This window comes from Lepisosteus oculatus, chromosome 4, assembly GCF_040954835.1.
Source record: "Lepisosteus oculatus isolate fLepOcu1 chromosome 4, fLepOcu1.hap2, whole genome shotgun sequence".
NCBI classification, from domain to species: Eukaryota; Metazoa; Chordata; class Actinopteri; order Semionotiformes; family Lepisosteidae; genus Lepisosteus; species Lepisosteus oculatus.
The window spans coordinates 44842337-44858695 of NC_090699.1; the positions used below are offsets into that span (position 1 = coordinate 44842337).

The 16359-nt window shown below is 41.1% G+C and overlaps 1 protein-coding gene and 1 long non-coding RNA gene across 6 annotated transcripts in view; one reads left to right on the plus strand and one right to left on the minus strand.

Moving 5' to 3' along the window:
* Nucleotides 1-7250, minus strand: part of LOC102695197 (A-type potassium channel modulatory protein KCNIP2) — a 251957-nt gene extending 244707 nt beyond the window's left edge. Inside the window, exons 1-2 of one of the 4 annotated variants that reach the window (XM_015347821.2) lie at nucleotides 6950-7250; nucleotides 5867-5959 (exon numbers count right to left, since the gene is read on the minus strand). In XM_015347821.2, coding sequence (XP_015203307.1) covers nucleotides 5867-5939 — 73 coding nt within the window. In that variant the 5' untranslated portion in view covers nucleotides 5940-5959; nucleotides 6950-7250. Of the gene's footprint in view, nucleotides 1-5866; nucleotides 6920-6949 lie in introns of those variants that run through there. The other 3 variants (XM_015347820.2, XM_015347819.2, XM_006630879.3) reach the window with 3 other exon arrangements.
* Nucleotides 6306-15261, plus strand: LOC107077416 (uncharacterized). 2 transcript variants are annotated; one of them, XR_001478452.2, is made up of 3 exons: nucleotides 6306-6395; nucleotides 10784-11255; nucleotides 13194-15261. It is a non-coding gene; the product is annotated as an uncharacterized lncRNA (long non-coding RNA). The 2 variants fall into 2 exon arrangements; XR_011189463.1 differs by lacking the exon at nucleotides 6306-6395 and adding an exon at nucleotides 8405-9366.
* The last annotated feature ends 1098 nt before the right edge of the window (nucleotides 15262-16359 follow it).

Below are 16359 nucleotides of genomic sequence, written 5' to 3' on the forward strand. Positions count from 1 at the left end.
GGCACTTTCCAAAAGTTATCTGCAATGGCAATATCACACCTTTTCTACGTAATGCTAACATAAAGTAGGACTGCTTGAGTCACAATTCAATTTCGGAGGAACAGCGAGAACACTGCCGAAAGACAGGAAATTCAGAAGCAGCTCTGTACCCCACTGTTTACAACTGAAAAGAAAATAGTCTGTGCACCATAACAAAAGATGTGGCCTCCAAATTTCTAGTAACAATAACAGATCTTTCTAAAAGTACCACACTTTATAAAACCTGTGCCAGCACAAAGGAAGAGAGAACATATGGTTAGAGCAACAAGTTAAATAATACATGGACGACACTGAACATATAAGAAATGATAAGGATATTTCAAGCAACAGGCACCACAAAACCATATGAAACATTAAAACAGATCCTTGCATAAATTAGCTAAATGATGCTCTTTGAAGCTAAGCAAGCTTGGGTCATGTCAAGACTGGTACTGTACATTTCCAAAGACAGTTTGGCACTTTCATTTCTAAATCAAGAATGTCCAAATTCACATCCAAAATGTCTTTACTGGTGCCATTACCACCTGGTGTTTAAAGGTCCTTTAAAACTATTCCAAAGAAAGGGCTGTTAACCTTGGTGTCTTGGTTAAATTCCACTATTGGATTCCACTAATTTATTACATCTTTACGCTACTCTAATCTGATCTGCTATGTACTGTAGTTCATATACAGTATGTAGAGTCACACATCATTCAAGTGTGAGCCCTAATACTCAACATAGCATCTAATGCAACAGTATCTATATAAATCTTCAACTGAAATGATATATAAAATTAACTACTTTGAAATGACACAGAAATGAGGGAAACTGTGGGATAACTGGGAACATAATGTTTGCCAATGAGAGAAGGCCCCAAGGCCCATTTAACCCAGTTGATGGTCAGAAGCAGATTAATCCAATTACAGATGATTCTTGAAAGGAACCAAGGTATCACATTCCTTGCCATGGCTACTGTAGGTACAGCTTTCCTCAACCCCGTCTCTAAAAAAGCTTCTGCTTGCTGTTTTAAAAGCACTTCTTAGTTCCCCTCTGTGTTGTCCGGTTCGTGTCTCACATTACCCATAATCATCATTCGGAATCCCCTCAGATCAAGAGGCAGGGCCTGCATTATTCCCTCAGTTACTATTCTAAATCAACACTTCCCTCCTCTGTGGGATCTTCAGGTATTTCAACACCAACTTCCGAGATGAAAAAAGGGGGAAAGTCCTTTAGAGAATATCAATACGAAAACTGCACACATCACAAAGCTTATTCATAAATCAAAGGCTGGCCATTCAAGCATTAATGCAAACAAAACAAAAACCCAGAACACATAAAAAGAAAGGCAAACCGGCTTCAACAGAATATCGCTTGGGCAGTACAGCATTCACCCTGAAGACGTTGTGGAAAGAGATAAAAGACAGGATTCATCTCATTAGCATTCTTCTAAAGAGTAAACAGTAACCAAGCAAAAGAACAATATACTGTCTTGGGGCTGATGCTTTAAAACAATTATACTAGGCTTTCACTGGACAAGTGAACAATTTTAAAGCCTAATTATCATTGGATGTAATTAAAGATAAAACTACTTAAAAATATAATTATAGCTTGGGACATACTGTACAGTACCTGTTCTTTTAGTATAATTTACATGCATTACTAATAAAAAAATGTTGTGCCATATAATGGTACATGGGGCTTTCAACACAGAAAAACACATTGATTAGGATGGAGATGAGAGTGTTTGCCTTGTTCTTTACTCATACTGAATCTTACCTTGAACTAGAAATACAGATGAAATTCCTGGGTGCCTAGATTTCCACAAATTTTACCTTTTGCAAATGGACCAACCAACCATATCATGTTTAATATTGGTACATAATTAGACCAGGCGTATTCACATTCACATAACATTTTATTCAGTCACATTCCTTTACAAGTCATAAAAGTGTTCTAAACTTTGCTGATGAAAGTTACAAGCTGGAGGTCCTTGATGTTATCAATGCAACCCAAATACAATGAATAAAATGTTGCATAAATGTTCTTAGAATGATACATTAAAAAAACACTACAAATTACTCAATTGAACATCAGGGACATCAAAGCATACACTTTCTGATCTGCAGGAAGAGCTTAACAGCTGCCTTTGTATATATTCATTTCAAGTCACATTATAATTTATTATTTGGGCATTATTTTCTTGGTATGCACAAAAGGTGTAACTAAGCCGTTCTTTCTGGACCCTATGCAGACGACACAATCCGGGGATGAGTGAGGAAAACAAGGGGAAAAAAGCATGCGAGAGTCGGGAATGAAAAACAGGGGGGCGTGTCCATGGTGCACTGGTGTTCGGGGGAGGTGTGGCCGAGGCAAACAATCCAGAACTGAGTCCAAGGGAGAATCCAAGCGGAGGCAGAAGTCCAAAACCGGGCAGTCCATCCAAGACAAACAAGATTTAAAAACACACAGGGAGCAGGTTCAGTGGATGAGTAGAAAACAAGGAAGGGCTGGAGCGTCTTTAAGAGGACGGGTTTACGAACGTGACAAGAGGCAGGACCAGACTGGCATCCTTCCCTGTAGAACACATTAACTCCTGATCTGCAGTTGGATGAACTATTCTACAATATCTCTAAAACACAAGAACAGTTATGCTCTTATACACTTCATCAGCACAGGAGTTTACTGCAATTAGGCCTGTTAAGGATCTGGAAGTATCTAATACGTTTTATCTCTGGTCTTGCTCCCTTCCCCTGCCTATTATATGGGACACAGATTTGTGTTACTTGCATACAGTATGACACCTGAAGAAGGCTCCACGATCAAAACGTTGTGTTTTCTTTCTTCTCTTTTCAGCATGGAATAAACCTATTACTTGTTCCTTTGCAGGCAACGCATGCTGATGCATCTACCCACCTGAACGACTTGTACTGTATACAGTATGTTATACATCTACTGTAATTAAGAGAACCTTTACTCTTAAGGGATTAGGCCAATCTTGAGTTCTTGTCACACATACAATCACAGTCTCGTGAATGATGCTTCTTTCAAACTAGGGTCTGGACCAAACCAAAAATTGCACTGACCACCTATTTGTAGATTACATAATGCAAGGCGAAAAGCAAACAGAAATCAGGTGTCAAGTAAAGGACCACAGTCATGATCCACAACTGGCAGGTCCAGTCTGTATTTAATATTGGCCTAAGTTGGTACTAGTGGCAAAGGCTTTCAGAACCAATAATTGTAAGTGTACTTTGTAACAGCAATAAATTCCTGTTACAGCTCACAGCCCAAAGACGATGCTGTAAAATGCACTTTTCGATTTCCCAAACCCTTTCTCTACACAGAACTGCTTAAGTTACACTGTAATTCAACCTTTGAGATGTCCATTTAAGGAGAGAGGAAAGGATGAACAATATAGGAATTAAAAATAAAAGAGTAAATTAGCTTGCTTAATATTCCACTCTAGCTCCTTATTCCATTTCTACCTCCTGTTGATAGAAACTGACCTATCTGCCAGTCATGCATATGACATTGTCTCACTTGTAATAAAGAAGAGCTCTGAGGATCTGCTGATCTTGAGGCTTACTGTATAATTTCAGAGGAAAAAGTCAAGAAAACACCTTTTAACTGAAGTTAACTTAGAGGTCAAAAACCTCTCCTTAGCAGTGTTTTTGTCATTCAACCAAAAATGGTTCTCAACACAGAAAACTGCATTAATTAGGAAGGAGATGAAAGTGAATCCCTCCTTTTCACTCATATTAAAAGTTCAGCAACTTTTACACAAGAAACACAGATACAATTCCCACTTTCATAGCTTCTTAATGCATTTATTTTTTTTGCAAATGGGTCAACCAACCTGCAATTGGATATTCATCAATTCCCTTGGTTTAAACTGTAAAACAACCTTCTAGGTCATGTCACACCCTGGGCTGGCCTCACATGTGGGTGATATGGATGACTGTCCAGAGTACTGTGATCAAGGAAGTGTATAATATATGAAAAATAAAATCTTGGCTAAGGATTTAGATTATACCTGCCTCTCAGATATACAGTTTGTTTAGTTTAACATACCAAATGACAGAGCTGGTTAGGAGGATTGTACATATTAAGCAAAACTGGAGGTAAAAACCCTGTGTAGGAGACACAGCATTATGAAGTAATGTTTTTTCTTTGTGGCAAAATCATTACAATGACAGGTACCATATTTCAAATCCTCCTTCAAATCCAAAACAAAACACTAGTCACAGTTCTGGCTAGTGCCCATCAGTGGGTTGGCACCAAAATACAATTTTCCCTTTGGTTGGCACTGGACATAGCAATATACTGTATTATATAGTCTGTTTCATTGTACACAAATGCCATTAACTGCTATTGTATTTTGTTGGAGTACTGAGACAATATTGCCTGATGCAGATTCAAGAGAAATACCAGAGTTTTCAGCATTACTTAAATGGGAAAGCATTATTTTTATACAGTAGTGTAGTCTGTGACAGGCAAAATACAAACCCAATAGGTACATAACATTACATCAAAATGGTTCAAAGTGTTTTGTTACATATCTCAAACGTAGGCACTGCACATCATCATTCCTAAAGCCATAAGGCACATCTCAGCCAGTTCTTTTCAAGCTTCAGAGCACAGTACAAAGGACTTGTCTAGACTGACCCTTCAGTACTGCACAATTAAAGTCTGCACGCATCCCGCTTATAATATACTGTAAATGGAAATCAAATAGTATGACTGGTGCACTCTCTATTCTTTTCCTTCGTTTTTTTTTTAATACAAGACACTTCTTTTTATATGGGAAGAGATGTATAAATAATATCTTCTTTGATGGTACACTTCCCACAGTCATTGAAAATTGATAATGATACGGAAATGTGTCAAAGCTTTTATTTAATGTGCTGATCTTTCTTTACGAGTTGAATTCAAATGCTAATCGATAAACGGGTACTTATAAATCCCCCCACAAAACGTCCTCCTCCCCGTTTACAAAATAACTCAAATACACCATAGTCTATGCTGTATTAAATAGACGCTCTCGGCTGCCAAGTAAGGAAATAATCATTTCATTAGTTTAATAAACCCTGATAAATTAAAATTCCAAACTGGTTCTTCGGAATAACTTGGATACCTTATTAATGACAGAGGAAACAGTAGTTCTAAATACGCGGGCTGTAGTAAATCTGTCCTTGGTTACATTAGTAATCTGTTTTGTCCTTTTGCAATCAAACTGTTCTGCAGTTATTGGATGATTATGCGTTAAGAGAATGCGAGAAGTATTACGGAATGTTGTACTTGGAAGTCTAGATTACAAACTCCAGGTGCAGGAAACTACAACTTCAATTGATATGATTTTAAAAAATATATTCAGATTTAAAAAAACAGTAATCAGCACACAAAATAGTCCTAACTCGCAATGAAATTAAATATAAAAGTGACATTTAAGGAGAAGACTAGTGTCCTGAAACCACAGATGAACCCAATAAGCTAAAAGATAAACCAGGTCAGCAAAGGAATCCACGTTTTTCAAACATCAATGCAATTGATAAAACATGCGAGCGCTCTCATGCAGATCCCGTTTTAAAGATGTAATGTCCACTTTCCTTAGACTGAAAAAAGTAAAGACGTCAACAAATAATACCTTAGTTATATAAAATCTAATTTCGGTGTTAAGAAGTTAGTTTATACAGGTAGCTCCAGCAACTTGTTCAACTTCTCATGACCACGTATCGTGAAGCTATAAGAGCGTAAACAAAACTGAAAGTTTCCATGTATTTTTAAAACTGTTAAAAAATGACATTGCATCTTTAACTATCGGAGCGCAACACGAAGGTTTGCACTTACCGGTTAGCTGGTCATAGGAACCGTCCAATTCTCTCGAATCAGACAAGCTCTGTTGCCTGTTTTTCGCCTTCATCGCTGACTTTTAACGCAAAACTAAACCAACAAGGATAACAGTGATAACTTTTAGTGATTCTTACAGCCTTGCCCCAAGGCACACCAAGTAAAGCTAATATCGCAACCACCGGAAAAAATAAAAATAATTTTCGTCTGAACTGCACTCTTCGGCTGTTGCTTTTCCCTCACTCTGCTTACCAAACGCGCTCCACGCACTTAATTGGTCGATGTCTTTATTCTTTTTCCAAAGCTCCAAGAAAGCTTCATAAAATCCCCAAATGATTAAAAAAAAACACTAAAGACGGCGGTCTACGTTATCCGACGAAACTGCATCCAGTCTGGACACTCAGTGATAGCCGGATTTTGCGGTGAGTACTGTCCTACAGGAAAGCCGACCTCCGCTATAACAGTGCGGGAATCATCAGCTCTTCGCAGGACGCAGACCGTCCTTTCTCAACCTCACCTCAGCTTTCAGGTGCGCATTACAATACTCTATATGACCGCCTCGAATCAATACCGTTTTAGGGAGCTTTCGATATTTCCAAAATTATCCCAAGTTCTACTGTCGTTTCGAATGCTGCGTGCGCTCGCTTGTCTTCTGAACGCGAAATACACAAACTGTTTTTCATCTGTACGGCTTTCACAACTAGTGGCTTTTAATAAAATGCATCAAAGAAAGCCACGGATTGGCACAGATCCAGGATGAACATTTTAAAGGAGTCTACCAAGATATTTTAATTACATTATCTATTGTAGTGTCCTCTTCGAGTTGTCCCTGGGCTCATTTTCTCCTATTCTTTTTAAAAGTGCCTTTGCTCAGTGCTTTCAAGAGAGGTAAATTCCAGGATTCGCTTCTCTAAACTGTGGCATTTACAGTAGATCCAAGAATATAATCTCTTTGCAACTGCTGGCTGGATCGTTTCTCTATCTCCCCTCTCTCTCATGTCAGTCACCCGTTCGATGTGGGTTTTCCCGTCACTTCTTGAAGTTACCACCCTGTTATTTCTCGTTTCGTCTTCAGTCGCTCACCTTGCTCTGGATTTGCCGGTGCTCGCACCCAAATATAATCAGTTGCGCTAAAAAAAAAGATCAAATACTAAAATAAGATATTGATGTTTCTTCGGTTATCTATACCGAGTCTTGCTCTTCCCACCCAGCGTTTCTGTAAAGTTCAGGGTGCCCGAAAACCATGAAGGAGGGATTTATCTGTGCTGAATAATATATTGGATGTGTGGCAATTTCTGGAGAGGTTGGAGAAGAGGCTATTTTAAGTAATGGTCTATAAAACAGTTTTTCTGCATAACCGCACTTGCTCTGGTCACTGTATGTACGGTGAGATTTGGGGAGAGGGTAAGCATTTATCACGCCAGACACTGGAAAAGCAGTCACGAGCGGAAGCCACGCTGTTACATAACTGGGCTCCAGCGCTGCGCTCACGGGTGCGCGCTGAGCGCGGGGTTCTCTCCTGCCTCATGCGAGACTGAACTCCTCACAGCCTTGTCCGTTCACATCCGCGAGTCTCGCACAGCGACTGTAGCACTGACGCTGTCGGGCTATTAAGTCTGTAAATATTATGTTATTAACTCTACGTCCACCATGCTCGTTATATTTTTGACTGAATATGGTAACTCGCTGCATTACACAATGTTTACCAACACAGTCCTGAGTGAATTCGCCTGGGAAGCACTGGCTCTGTGGTACTGATAAATGTCACAGGAGTTCTGTGGAGAGGACCCATGTCACAGAACCTGAGACAGCCACACGCGCAAGCATTCATATTATAAACTCTCCTTCCACGCAGAAGAAAAGCGTATGACACCAATAATAAAGTTGTAGCTCTTTAATCGTATTTATATTTCTGGCCAGGTCCTAGCAGGACCTTGAATTTACCAACAATCCATGTACTGTATGTGACACCTCAATGTACAGAATTCATCCAAACTCTCGATCTCCATTTCTCATGTTTTCCTTTGACATTTTTCCAAACATTTTCTAACTGCTTTATGTAATACAGGGTCGCAGGGGAGCCAGTGCCTATCCTGGTGTCGTATGTAAGTCAGTCTCCCCTGGAAATCTGTATCGCTTCTCCGAAATGATCACACGCTCCACAAAACGTTCCAGGATATTTAATTATATACTGTACAGTAGGCAACTCTTGAGTGCATGTTTGCGCCTTTGCTTATTACGATATAGATAAAAAAAAAAGGATCCAGTTGTTTGTGTGTGTTTGTATCGGTTTCTCGGTGTATTTAATGCGTTTTTGCTAGGGATTAATGTAATGTAAAAATGTTGCCACCACCAGTTGAATGAAAGCTAAAGGTATCTGTACTCGAGCCAGAGGACCCTCAAAGAAAGCTCACAAAGGCCATGTGCGTCTTTTGTCCTTGTTACATACAGTATCAATCATTTTATACTGTATATGGGCGTCCCTGAAATAACGGCGCGTGCGCATTGTTGGAGGTGGATACACATTTCCAAGGGATACTGAAATGGATACGACACCGGAGCACCCGCAGGAAACCCACGCGAAAACGCGGGGAACATACAAACTCCACAGAGAGAGCGCCCCTGGTCCGCAATTGTACCCACGGCCCCAGCCCTGCGAGGCAGCAGTGTTAACCACTGAGCCACCATGCAACCCCCATATGAAGATGAAATGTATAAAATATTAGACATACACTATATTAAGTGAAATATAGTCATGCTGTTTAAAGAAGGTCCTGAAAATCGGATTCATCCTAAAACACATGGGGTGTAGTTTGTGAAAGACAGGTGCACGGACGGTTCTTTCATCCAGGCGAGTTAGTTTTTGAACATAAATCAAGGAGAAGGGCTATTTTAATTTCATTTCTTCCAGAAACTGGACCCTTCTAATGTCTGCCTCAATTTTATTTTAATTTTTTTTACTGCTTTTTACAGAAATAGACCCACCTCCAGCGAACACCAAAGCGTAATAATTAACAGCAAAGCGCAGTCGTGCAGAAAACGGGAGACATTGAGCGGATGTGCATTGCTTCTGTTAGGAGATTCAATCTTTGTACAAGTCACAGAAAGAGTTATTAATCAATTACGTACTGTATATAAAACTACACTGGTTACAAAACTACTGTCTGTATTGTACCATTGTCTGTTTCAACTAACGTTTGCTCCCTTTACTTTACAGGTAAGAAGTCCACAATGGTTTTATTAACTCTTCTTAAAATAAATCAGACTACTGTAGCGGCTGCGGAGCACCGAGGGCAAGTACGAGTGCAGTGTGGGAATGGATCTGGCTCCTGTTCATGTCCCCTCTTGTCTTCCTCTTTGGACATACCGCTTCGTGCCCGCCATACCGCTCATCTGTGCTGGTTAGAGTGCGTGGTGGAGCCCAAGTGTGAGCTGATCGGGTTAGGACGAAAGGAGGTCGCCGACACTCCTTCGCCGGTCTTCTCATTAATAGCAATGAGGTACAAATACCTGGCGAAACGCAGCGCAGCTGCTGCGCGGTTTCAGAGTCTGCCTCTGCGGAATCGGGGTGTTCTCGCGGGTTTCCTCCCACACGAGATTTACTCCGGTTTCCCCCTGTCATTACAACAGGTGTACTTGGCAAGCTTAACTGACGCCTCTAAATTCGCCCCACGCAACTCATTACCTACTACTGTATGGACTGGCACATTGTCCTACAGTAGATGAAGTCCCTCCTCTCCTGCCTGCTATTTGAGTCTCCAGCTCCCTGGGAGCCTTTACGACCAAAGGGATTATTTGAAATGAATGAATGGGGAAGTAAATGGACGCTTGTACAAGTACAAGCAAACAAGTACCGGGGACTCGATTCTCAACTCTCAAAATCCGGATTGTGCCCTTCGAACGTCATGTGCATAAATACTGCAAATTGGTCTTGTTCTTAAGAATGAAATAAAAATTCTAGTTTTAAAATGTGCTCTCCTTACACAAATGCGATTTGTACCCCTATATCCAAGGTGACATTGAAGACTGGCAAATCTTTTTTTTGTTGTTCGCGTGTGAATATTATCATACGTTACCAACTGTGAAAACCCACGCTTAAATGCGGTGAATTTCAGTGTACCACTCACGCTAATCAGTGCTGCTTGCATGGCACAAGCGCGTACACGCCAGGTAACCCAAAGTGCCAGTCAACTTAATTATCAGGTTCACACGGCCATTAGTTAAGCGAGTCTCAGGCCTGACAACGTTCAATTACCAAGTCAGTTTTTTTAAAAAAATAATACATAATTAAGTTGGTTCATGCGTGGAAAAAAGTAAGAAATTAAATGTCTACTTTTTAGCATGGAACGGGAAGTGTGGTGTTGCATTCATTATGGATTCGAGAAATATCGGGTTTTAGTCTAATTCCTGTTGGACTCGAAGGTGTAAAGATTTTGGAGACAAGGGTCACCAGTTTTTTTGTGTGTGTGGTTAGCCAGTAATGTGACTGCATAACTGATTAGCATTAATAACCACGGTTACTGGGAGAGAGAAATAGTACATAAATATGTATATTTCGCCTACTGGATATACGGTATAATTCATCTTTGCCCTGAGGTATTGACACTGCTGATATCCTGCAAAGTACAGTTGAAGTATGCTTATTTAGAGCTATATTTTACCCAACCACATAACCTCCTGTGATACATATGATCGTTTTTTTTTTTCTTATTTGATGCAGCTCTGGAAAAAGGCTTGAATTTGTTGATTTTAAATCAGTCTAATCCTGTAAATTTAAAACAGAACATTAGTTATGCCCATATGGGCTTTGATATCTTGCCTGGCAAATATAAGTCATATAATGATGGCATTGAGTATATGGTAAGCAGAACATAATTGTGTCCAATTTACTGTCTGTGTCATACTTGCTCTTGACAGATTACCAGAAGACGCCTCCCAGAAACCATGGCAACAAAACCCTGCTGCTCCACCCTCCAATCAATCTGTTACCATAACAACATGAAGTGGTAGGAAGTCTGTCCCACCTGATGCTATTAACCCAGTACTTACCTTGTTTCTAAGACCTAATCTTCCCAATAGACTGACTCAGAGAGTCTTTGTTCCAGTTTCACACATGCTCTTGATGTTCCTGTCTTTGAACCTCACCTGTGTTTTTGGACTCCATTTTAAATGTTTGCCTCTACTCTGCTTAGTTATTTCTCTGGCCTTGGAACTGTCTGTGCCCTGGTTTTGCTCCTGGATTTTCTCAGTGTACTTTCACTACCTTGTTGGCAACAAACTCTACTTGATGTCTGACGGCAGCTTGGATTGTACTTTACCGATACCTGCCTGCCGGCTTTACCCTGCACCTGGGTTCTCCTGCACCACCTTCAAACTCTGCTCTCAGCCAGTAAGTGTCATGCGTATTACGGCAAGACAAAGAGATATACTGTAGTGCACCCGGCAGGCCAACTTAAGTTTCACCAGTGTGATGAGTCTCCATCCAGGCACCGCAAGAAAGCCTAAATTAAAAGATGCTGTTAAAAGCATGACTGCACTGCTGTCTGTCTAGGTCTATGTGGACGTCCTGCCCATGCCTGCTGCTCTGGTCAGAATGTTTTTTAAATACCTCAGCCGCTCTCATGAGATTCTTCAGGTCCCTGTGGCTTTCTCACCCAATGTGAGAATTTCCTCTATGCAGCAGTCAGTTTCCCACCGATCAGAAGAAGGTGGCATGTATTGCATCCTTACTCGCTGGAGAAGCTCTAGCATGGGCAGCTGCGCTCTGGGAAAAAGGGGGGGGGGACCAACCCCCATCTGCAGAATTATTCAAGCTTTTAAATGCAAGTTCCTTCTTGTTTTTGATTTGCCTGGGAGTTCAGCTGATTCTGCACACCAGCTCCTTAAACTGCGACAAGGAAGTCCAGCTATGCCGCAGTTTGCTATTAGATTTCGAACTCTCTCGATTAGGAGTCCAGTGCCTGTGGGGAGGAAGCTCTTGCTGTCAGAGGAGCTGAAAGATTAGCTTTTCTGTAGAGACCTACTATTAGGCTGTTCGTCAGCCCAAAAGGCAAGAGGTGGACCCTATGCAGATCAAATGAAATCCAAAGTTTCTATAATTGTGGAAATCCAGAACTGGAATCTAGAGGCGAGCAAAAGTAAAAAAAAAAAACAGGAGACAGATTAAGTATAAAGCACAAGGTCAGGAGAAATCCAGAAATCCAGAAATCCAGAAATCCAGAAATCCAGAAATCCAGAAATCCAGAAATCCAGAAATCCAGAAATCCAGAAATCCAGAAATCCAGAAATCCAGAAATCCAGAAATCCAGAGTGAGTACAATGAAGGATGACTTGTAGAGCTCAACAGGTTGAAAACAATACTGAACAAGGTCTGGAGCCAGAGCAGGGTTTAAGTAGGCTTGGGGAGGGGAGTTTGGTGATATAATGACACTAGGCAAACCGGGATTGGCTAATGATGTCTGTTTTGAACTCTGCCGGTTCTGATTGGACGAGGTAGACACCAGAGGTTGAGATGCCTTCTGGTGGCGGGATGCTGGGACTGCAGCACCTACTCCCATGATTTGGAGTCATTACACTAGCTCCAAGGCTAAACATTTGCCTTCGTGAAATACGACAGGATAAAAATCATAATACCCCAGCAGAGCTTAAGACAGTCATTCACTTCACCAGCTGTCCATTCAGTTCTTCCTCTGCTGTGACAATATCTTCTGAGATGGAACCCATGCAAATTGGACAGGTCAGGCTTTCATCAACTGAGCAACAATGTTGCCATTTGCAAGGACTGTGCCTTTACTGTGGGTGCAAGAAACAGAACCTTCCTGGGGTTCCAGGTAAGCGCTGTGGCTCAGGGTGAGACGAGGAACTCTTGCTGAGCAGAGTCACGTCTCCTCTGTCCTTGCCTGGAACTACCCTCACCCCCCTTTATGGCTACTTGTTTGCTCTCTGGCCCCTGGAGACTCGAGTTATGAGTGAATACACTGAAGAGAATCTGTTGAAGGGGTTAATTTGCTCCTCATCTTTCCCTAACAGCGCTGGTTTGTTTTGTCGGGGCCAAAGCTGGCACAATCCTTCCTTACATTGATTAACAAGGGCTTATCTAGAATATTAAAAATTGCTCTCCTCTTCCTCTAATCCCCGATTAATTGGAGAAAGTCTGAGGGGGGCCTGCAAGACCTGAGGGGGGCCTGCAACTTGGTGCAGATCAGGGATGGTGGTCACTGGAAGGCTGCTTTCAACACCGGTGATTTTGAATATCTGTTTTTTGCCATTTGGCCTGTATAAGGTCCCCTGCCTTATTTTGAGGATTTTGTCTCAATTGTCTTTCCAGATCTTCTCGACAGAAGTGGAGGTTTATATTGAGAACATTCTGGAGTCTTCCCACTCTTATCAGGAGTCCAGCATATCCAGCACATCAGACAGGTCGTTTTGCGTCTCAAGTAGCATCATCTTGGCTCTTAATCAGAAAAATGTGAATTTCATGTTTCTGTGGATACCTTTTGAGGTGGTCACATTTCTCCCAAGGGCCTACAATGGACTCCCCAGGAGAAAGTGGCAGTTTGACACTGGTCAACACCCACTACCCTGAAACAGGTATAGCGCTTCATGCGCTTTGCCAATTACCACAAATCTATCGGTAATCTCAGTTCTACAGTGGCTTTCTAAGAAGGCACCTGGGCAGGGTAAGTGGATTCCTGGGGCTCAGAGTGTCAGTGTCATTTTTGTGGCCTTAAGAATGTGGGCCTCTGAGGTGCTGGCTAAGTAACAGTTTATTTCAAAATTAAACCTGTAGTTAGTCTGTCCTTTCTTTAATGGGATGATTAAATATTTTTGTAACAAATCAAAAATTGACTTCTTATTGGAGTGCTTTTGTAAGTTTTTTACCTCATTAAAAATGAGGTCATTTCTAACTTCAAAATGTCCATAGAATTACACACTGTAGAATGTTTAAATACAACACCTACAACCAGAAAGCTTTTCCAGTTTCACTTTCCACTGGTATTTTTCCCTCCAAAGAGACACTTCTGCTCTATTACTCCCAGTTTTTACCAGCTGAGTCCAATTACCTTTTGCTTCCCTGAGTGTCTACTCCTGATTTCCATCAGATCCAAAATGACAGCTCCCTACAGAGCCCTCCCAAGGACATACCTCACAGACACCTTGTATTGTAAATGTTGCAACTGGTATGTGTCTTTGGTTAATGCTATCTTGTTAATAAACACTGTATTTGGTTATACTAGTCTACCTCTGATGTATTACTCTTTCACCAGAGCTGTGCCAGTGAATAAAGCACTTGCATACCTCAAATTATAGGTGCTGCTCAGATATACCTTTGACCTTTACCTTTAAAGTTTGACTATTTTCCAGTTTCACTTTGCTCTATTCCTGCTCTATTCTCTATTTTCTTTCCTGACAGCCCTATGAGTATGTATACCTTAATACTTATTAGAAGGACCAGGGAGGCAGAGAGAGGAAACTGTTTTTGTCAGGATCTGCGTCAGACCTGCCAAAGGAGTGATACAAGAAGGGACAAGACGAAGTATGGGGCTACAGCACGTGAAGGGCTTTTACACAACTGGTACACAACTAGAAATGCTGGATTGTCTGTCGCCAGTGCCCAAAGTATCAACTGTCACCCTGGAAGCAAGATGACTGTCAAGACTAATTATCCTAGGCAACAACTGAGCCAGTATGAGTAATCTGGACCAAATGTGCCATGTCAATTTTTGGTTTGTCTTCAATTATCCTCAGCAGAGCCATTGAATCATGGCTGGACTGCAGACATGAGCCTACTGAATCACTGGGGCTTTATCCTCTTGCCCTGGGAAAAAAAAAATCATCAAAGACAGAGTCATAGGACAGATTAATACATTTATAGTTTTTCAAATTATACGCAATATGAAAGTGCCGGACTATGTAAAGATGAATCAGGATTAAGGGATTGAATTTAAGGATGTCCCAAATCTCAATCACATGTTTCCCTAGTGGAAAGCACCAAAGCATGAACACAGAAAATAAAAATGCCCTTTCACCTTAGAACTTCAGAAGAACAGATGGGACAGGAAGGCAGGACGCTGGCATCTGTCACTCCCAGGACAGATACTTGGAGACCACTAGGATGGGTATCAAAGGCTTTTTCCACAACACAGAAGAATAATGCACAGCCAAACACATCACAGATCATGGACACATTCAAGTATATTTTGTTCTTTCTTCAGGGTAGGAAATCGGGAAAGTTTTACTAGTTTTCTAGATGATCATTCTCCTTAATGACATGGAACTGAAAAACAAGGCTGAAAAAGTAACAAGCTAATGTTCTTAAAAATGGTTAAAAAACGAGTTACTTGACACTTATCACCTTATGTTGCATTAAATGATACAACTGTAATTATTATTTTTATTGTTTACATCTTAAAGACTCTGTTTACATGGTGGCTCTGATGTCCTGTGTGATCTGTCTCCCCTGGTTTCCATTAGCCAATTGATTATGATGTGAAATGCTTATCATGTTTATGGTGCAGTGGTTAGTAGAGCTGTTCTCAGCATTGGAGCCCTGTCATTTCCTGGGATGCTCTCTGTGTGTTCATGCGGGTTTTCTCTGGGTGCTCCAGTCTTCTCCTGCAATCCAAAGACTTATTGGTAAGTTAATTGGCTTTTAGGAAAACTGAACCCAGCGTGAGTGAGTGTGTGTGTGTTTGTGTCTGTTCGCCCTGCGCTGGATTGACATCCTGTCCAGGCTGTAATCCTGCCTTGCAGCCGTGTCTTGCTGGGATGGCTCTGGCACCTCCATGGCCACATACTGGATAAAGTAATTAGAACATGAATGGATGGAACTGTCCCATTTCCAGAAAGCACCACCCAATTAAAACTGTCTTTTCACCTAGTAAAGAACTGCTGACATTTGTGTAAGAAGGAGTTAACTCAAGGCAATATTACTGAAAATGTCAGGAGTCAACACATACATCTTAGCTATTTTAAATTTGGTTGTACTCCCACTTAGTCAGTGTTCCACAGAGTTCTGTGACCAGACCTTTAGTATTTCGTATTTTCAGTACATGTTTCCTTTGAATGAGATCATTCACCACTATGGGTTTCAATGCTATGCTGATGACAATCAGATTTACTTGCACACTGTGGCAGGCTGGGGCAAAATAAACTGTAACTACAGTCAACATGCACTAGAGGCTGTTTAAGTCCTCTAATTTACTATAAATAGACACATTGGGTGATGGTTCCTTCACTGCACGTCTTGATGTCTTTGTGAGATTTAATGCGCTCAGGTATTTAGGTTGGGGCCCGTGACGCACACCAAATCAGAAACTACTGCTGCATGGCTACATGTAAATACGCATTTCATAGCACTTGTGCATGTGACAAATAAACTGATCTGGTCTGATATTCTTAAGCTCAACTGTGACAGGACTGAGGTTATGCTCCTAGACTCACAACACCTGTTTTGCAAAGCATGTGTCTCCAATGCTGCTGTCTCTGGTGCT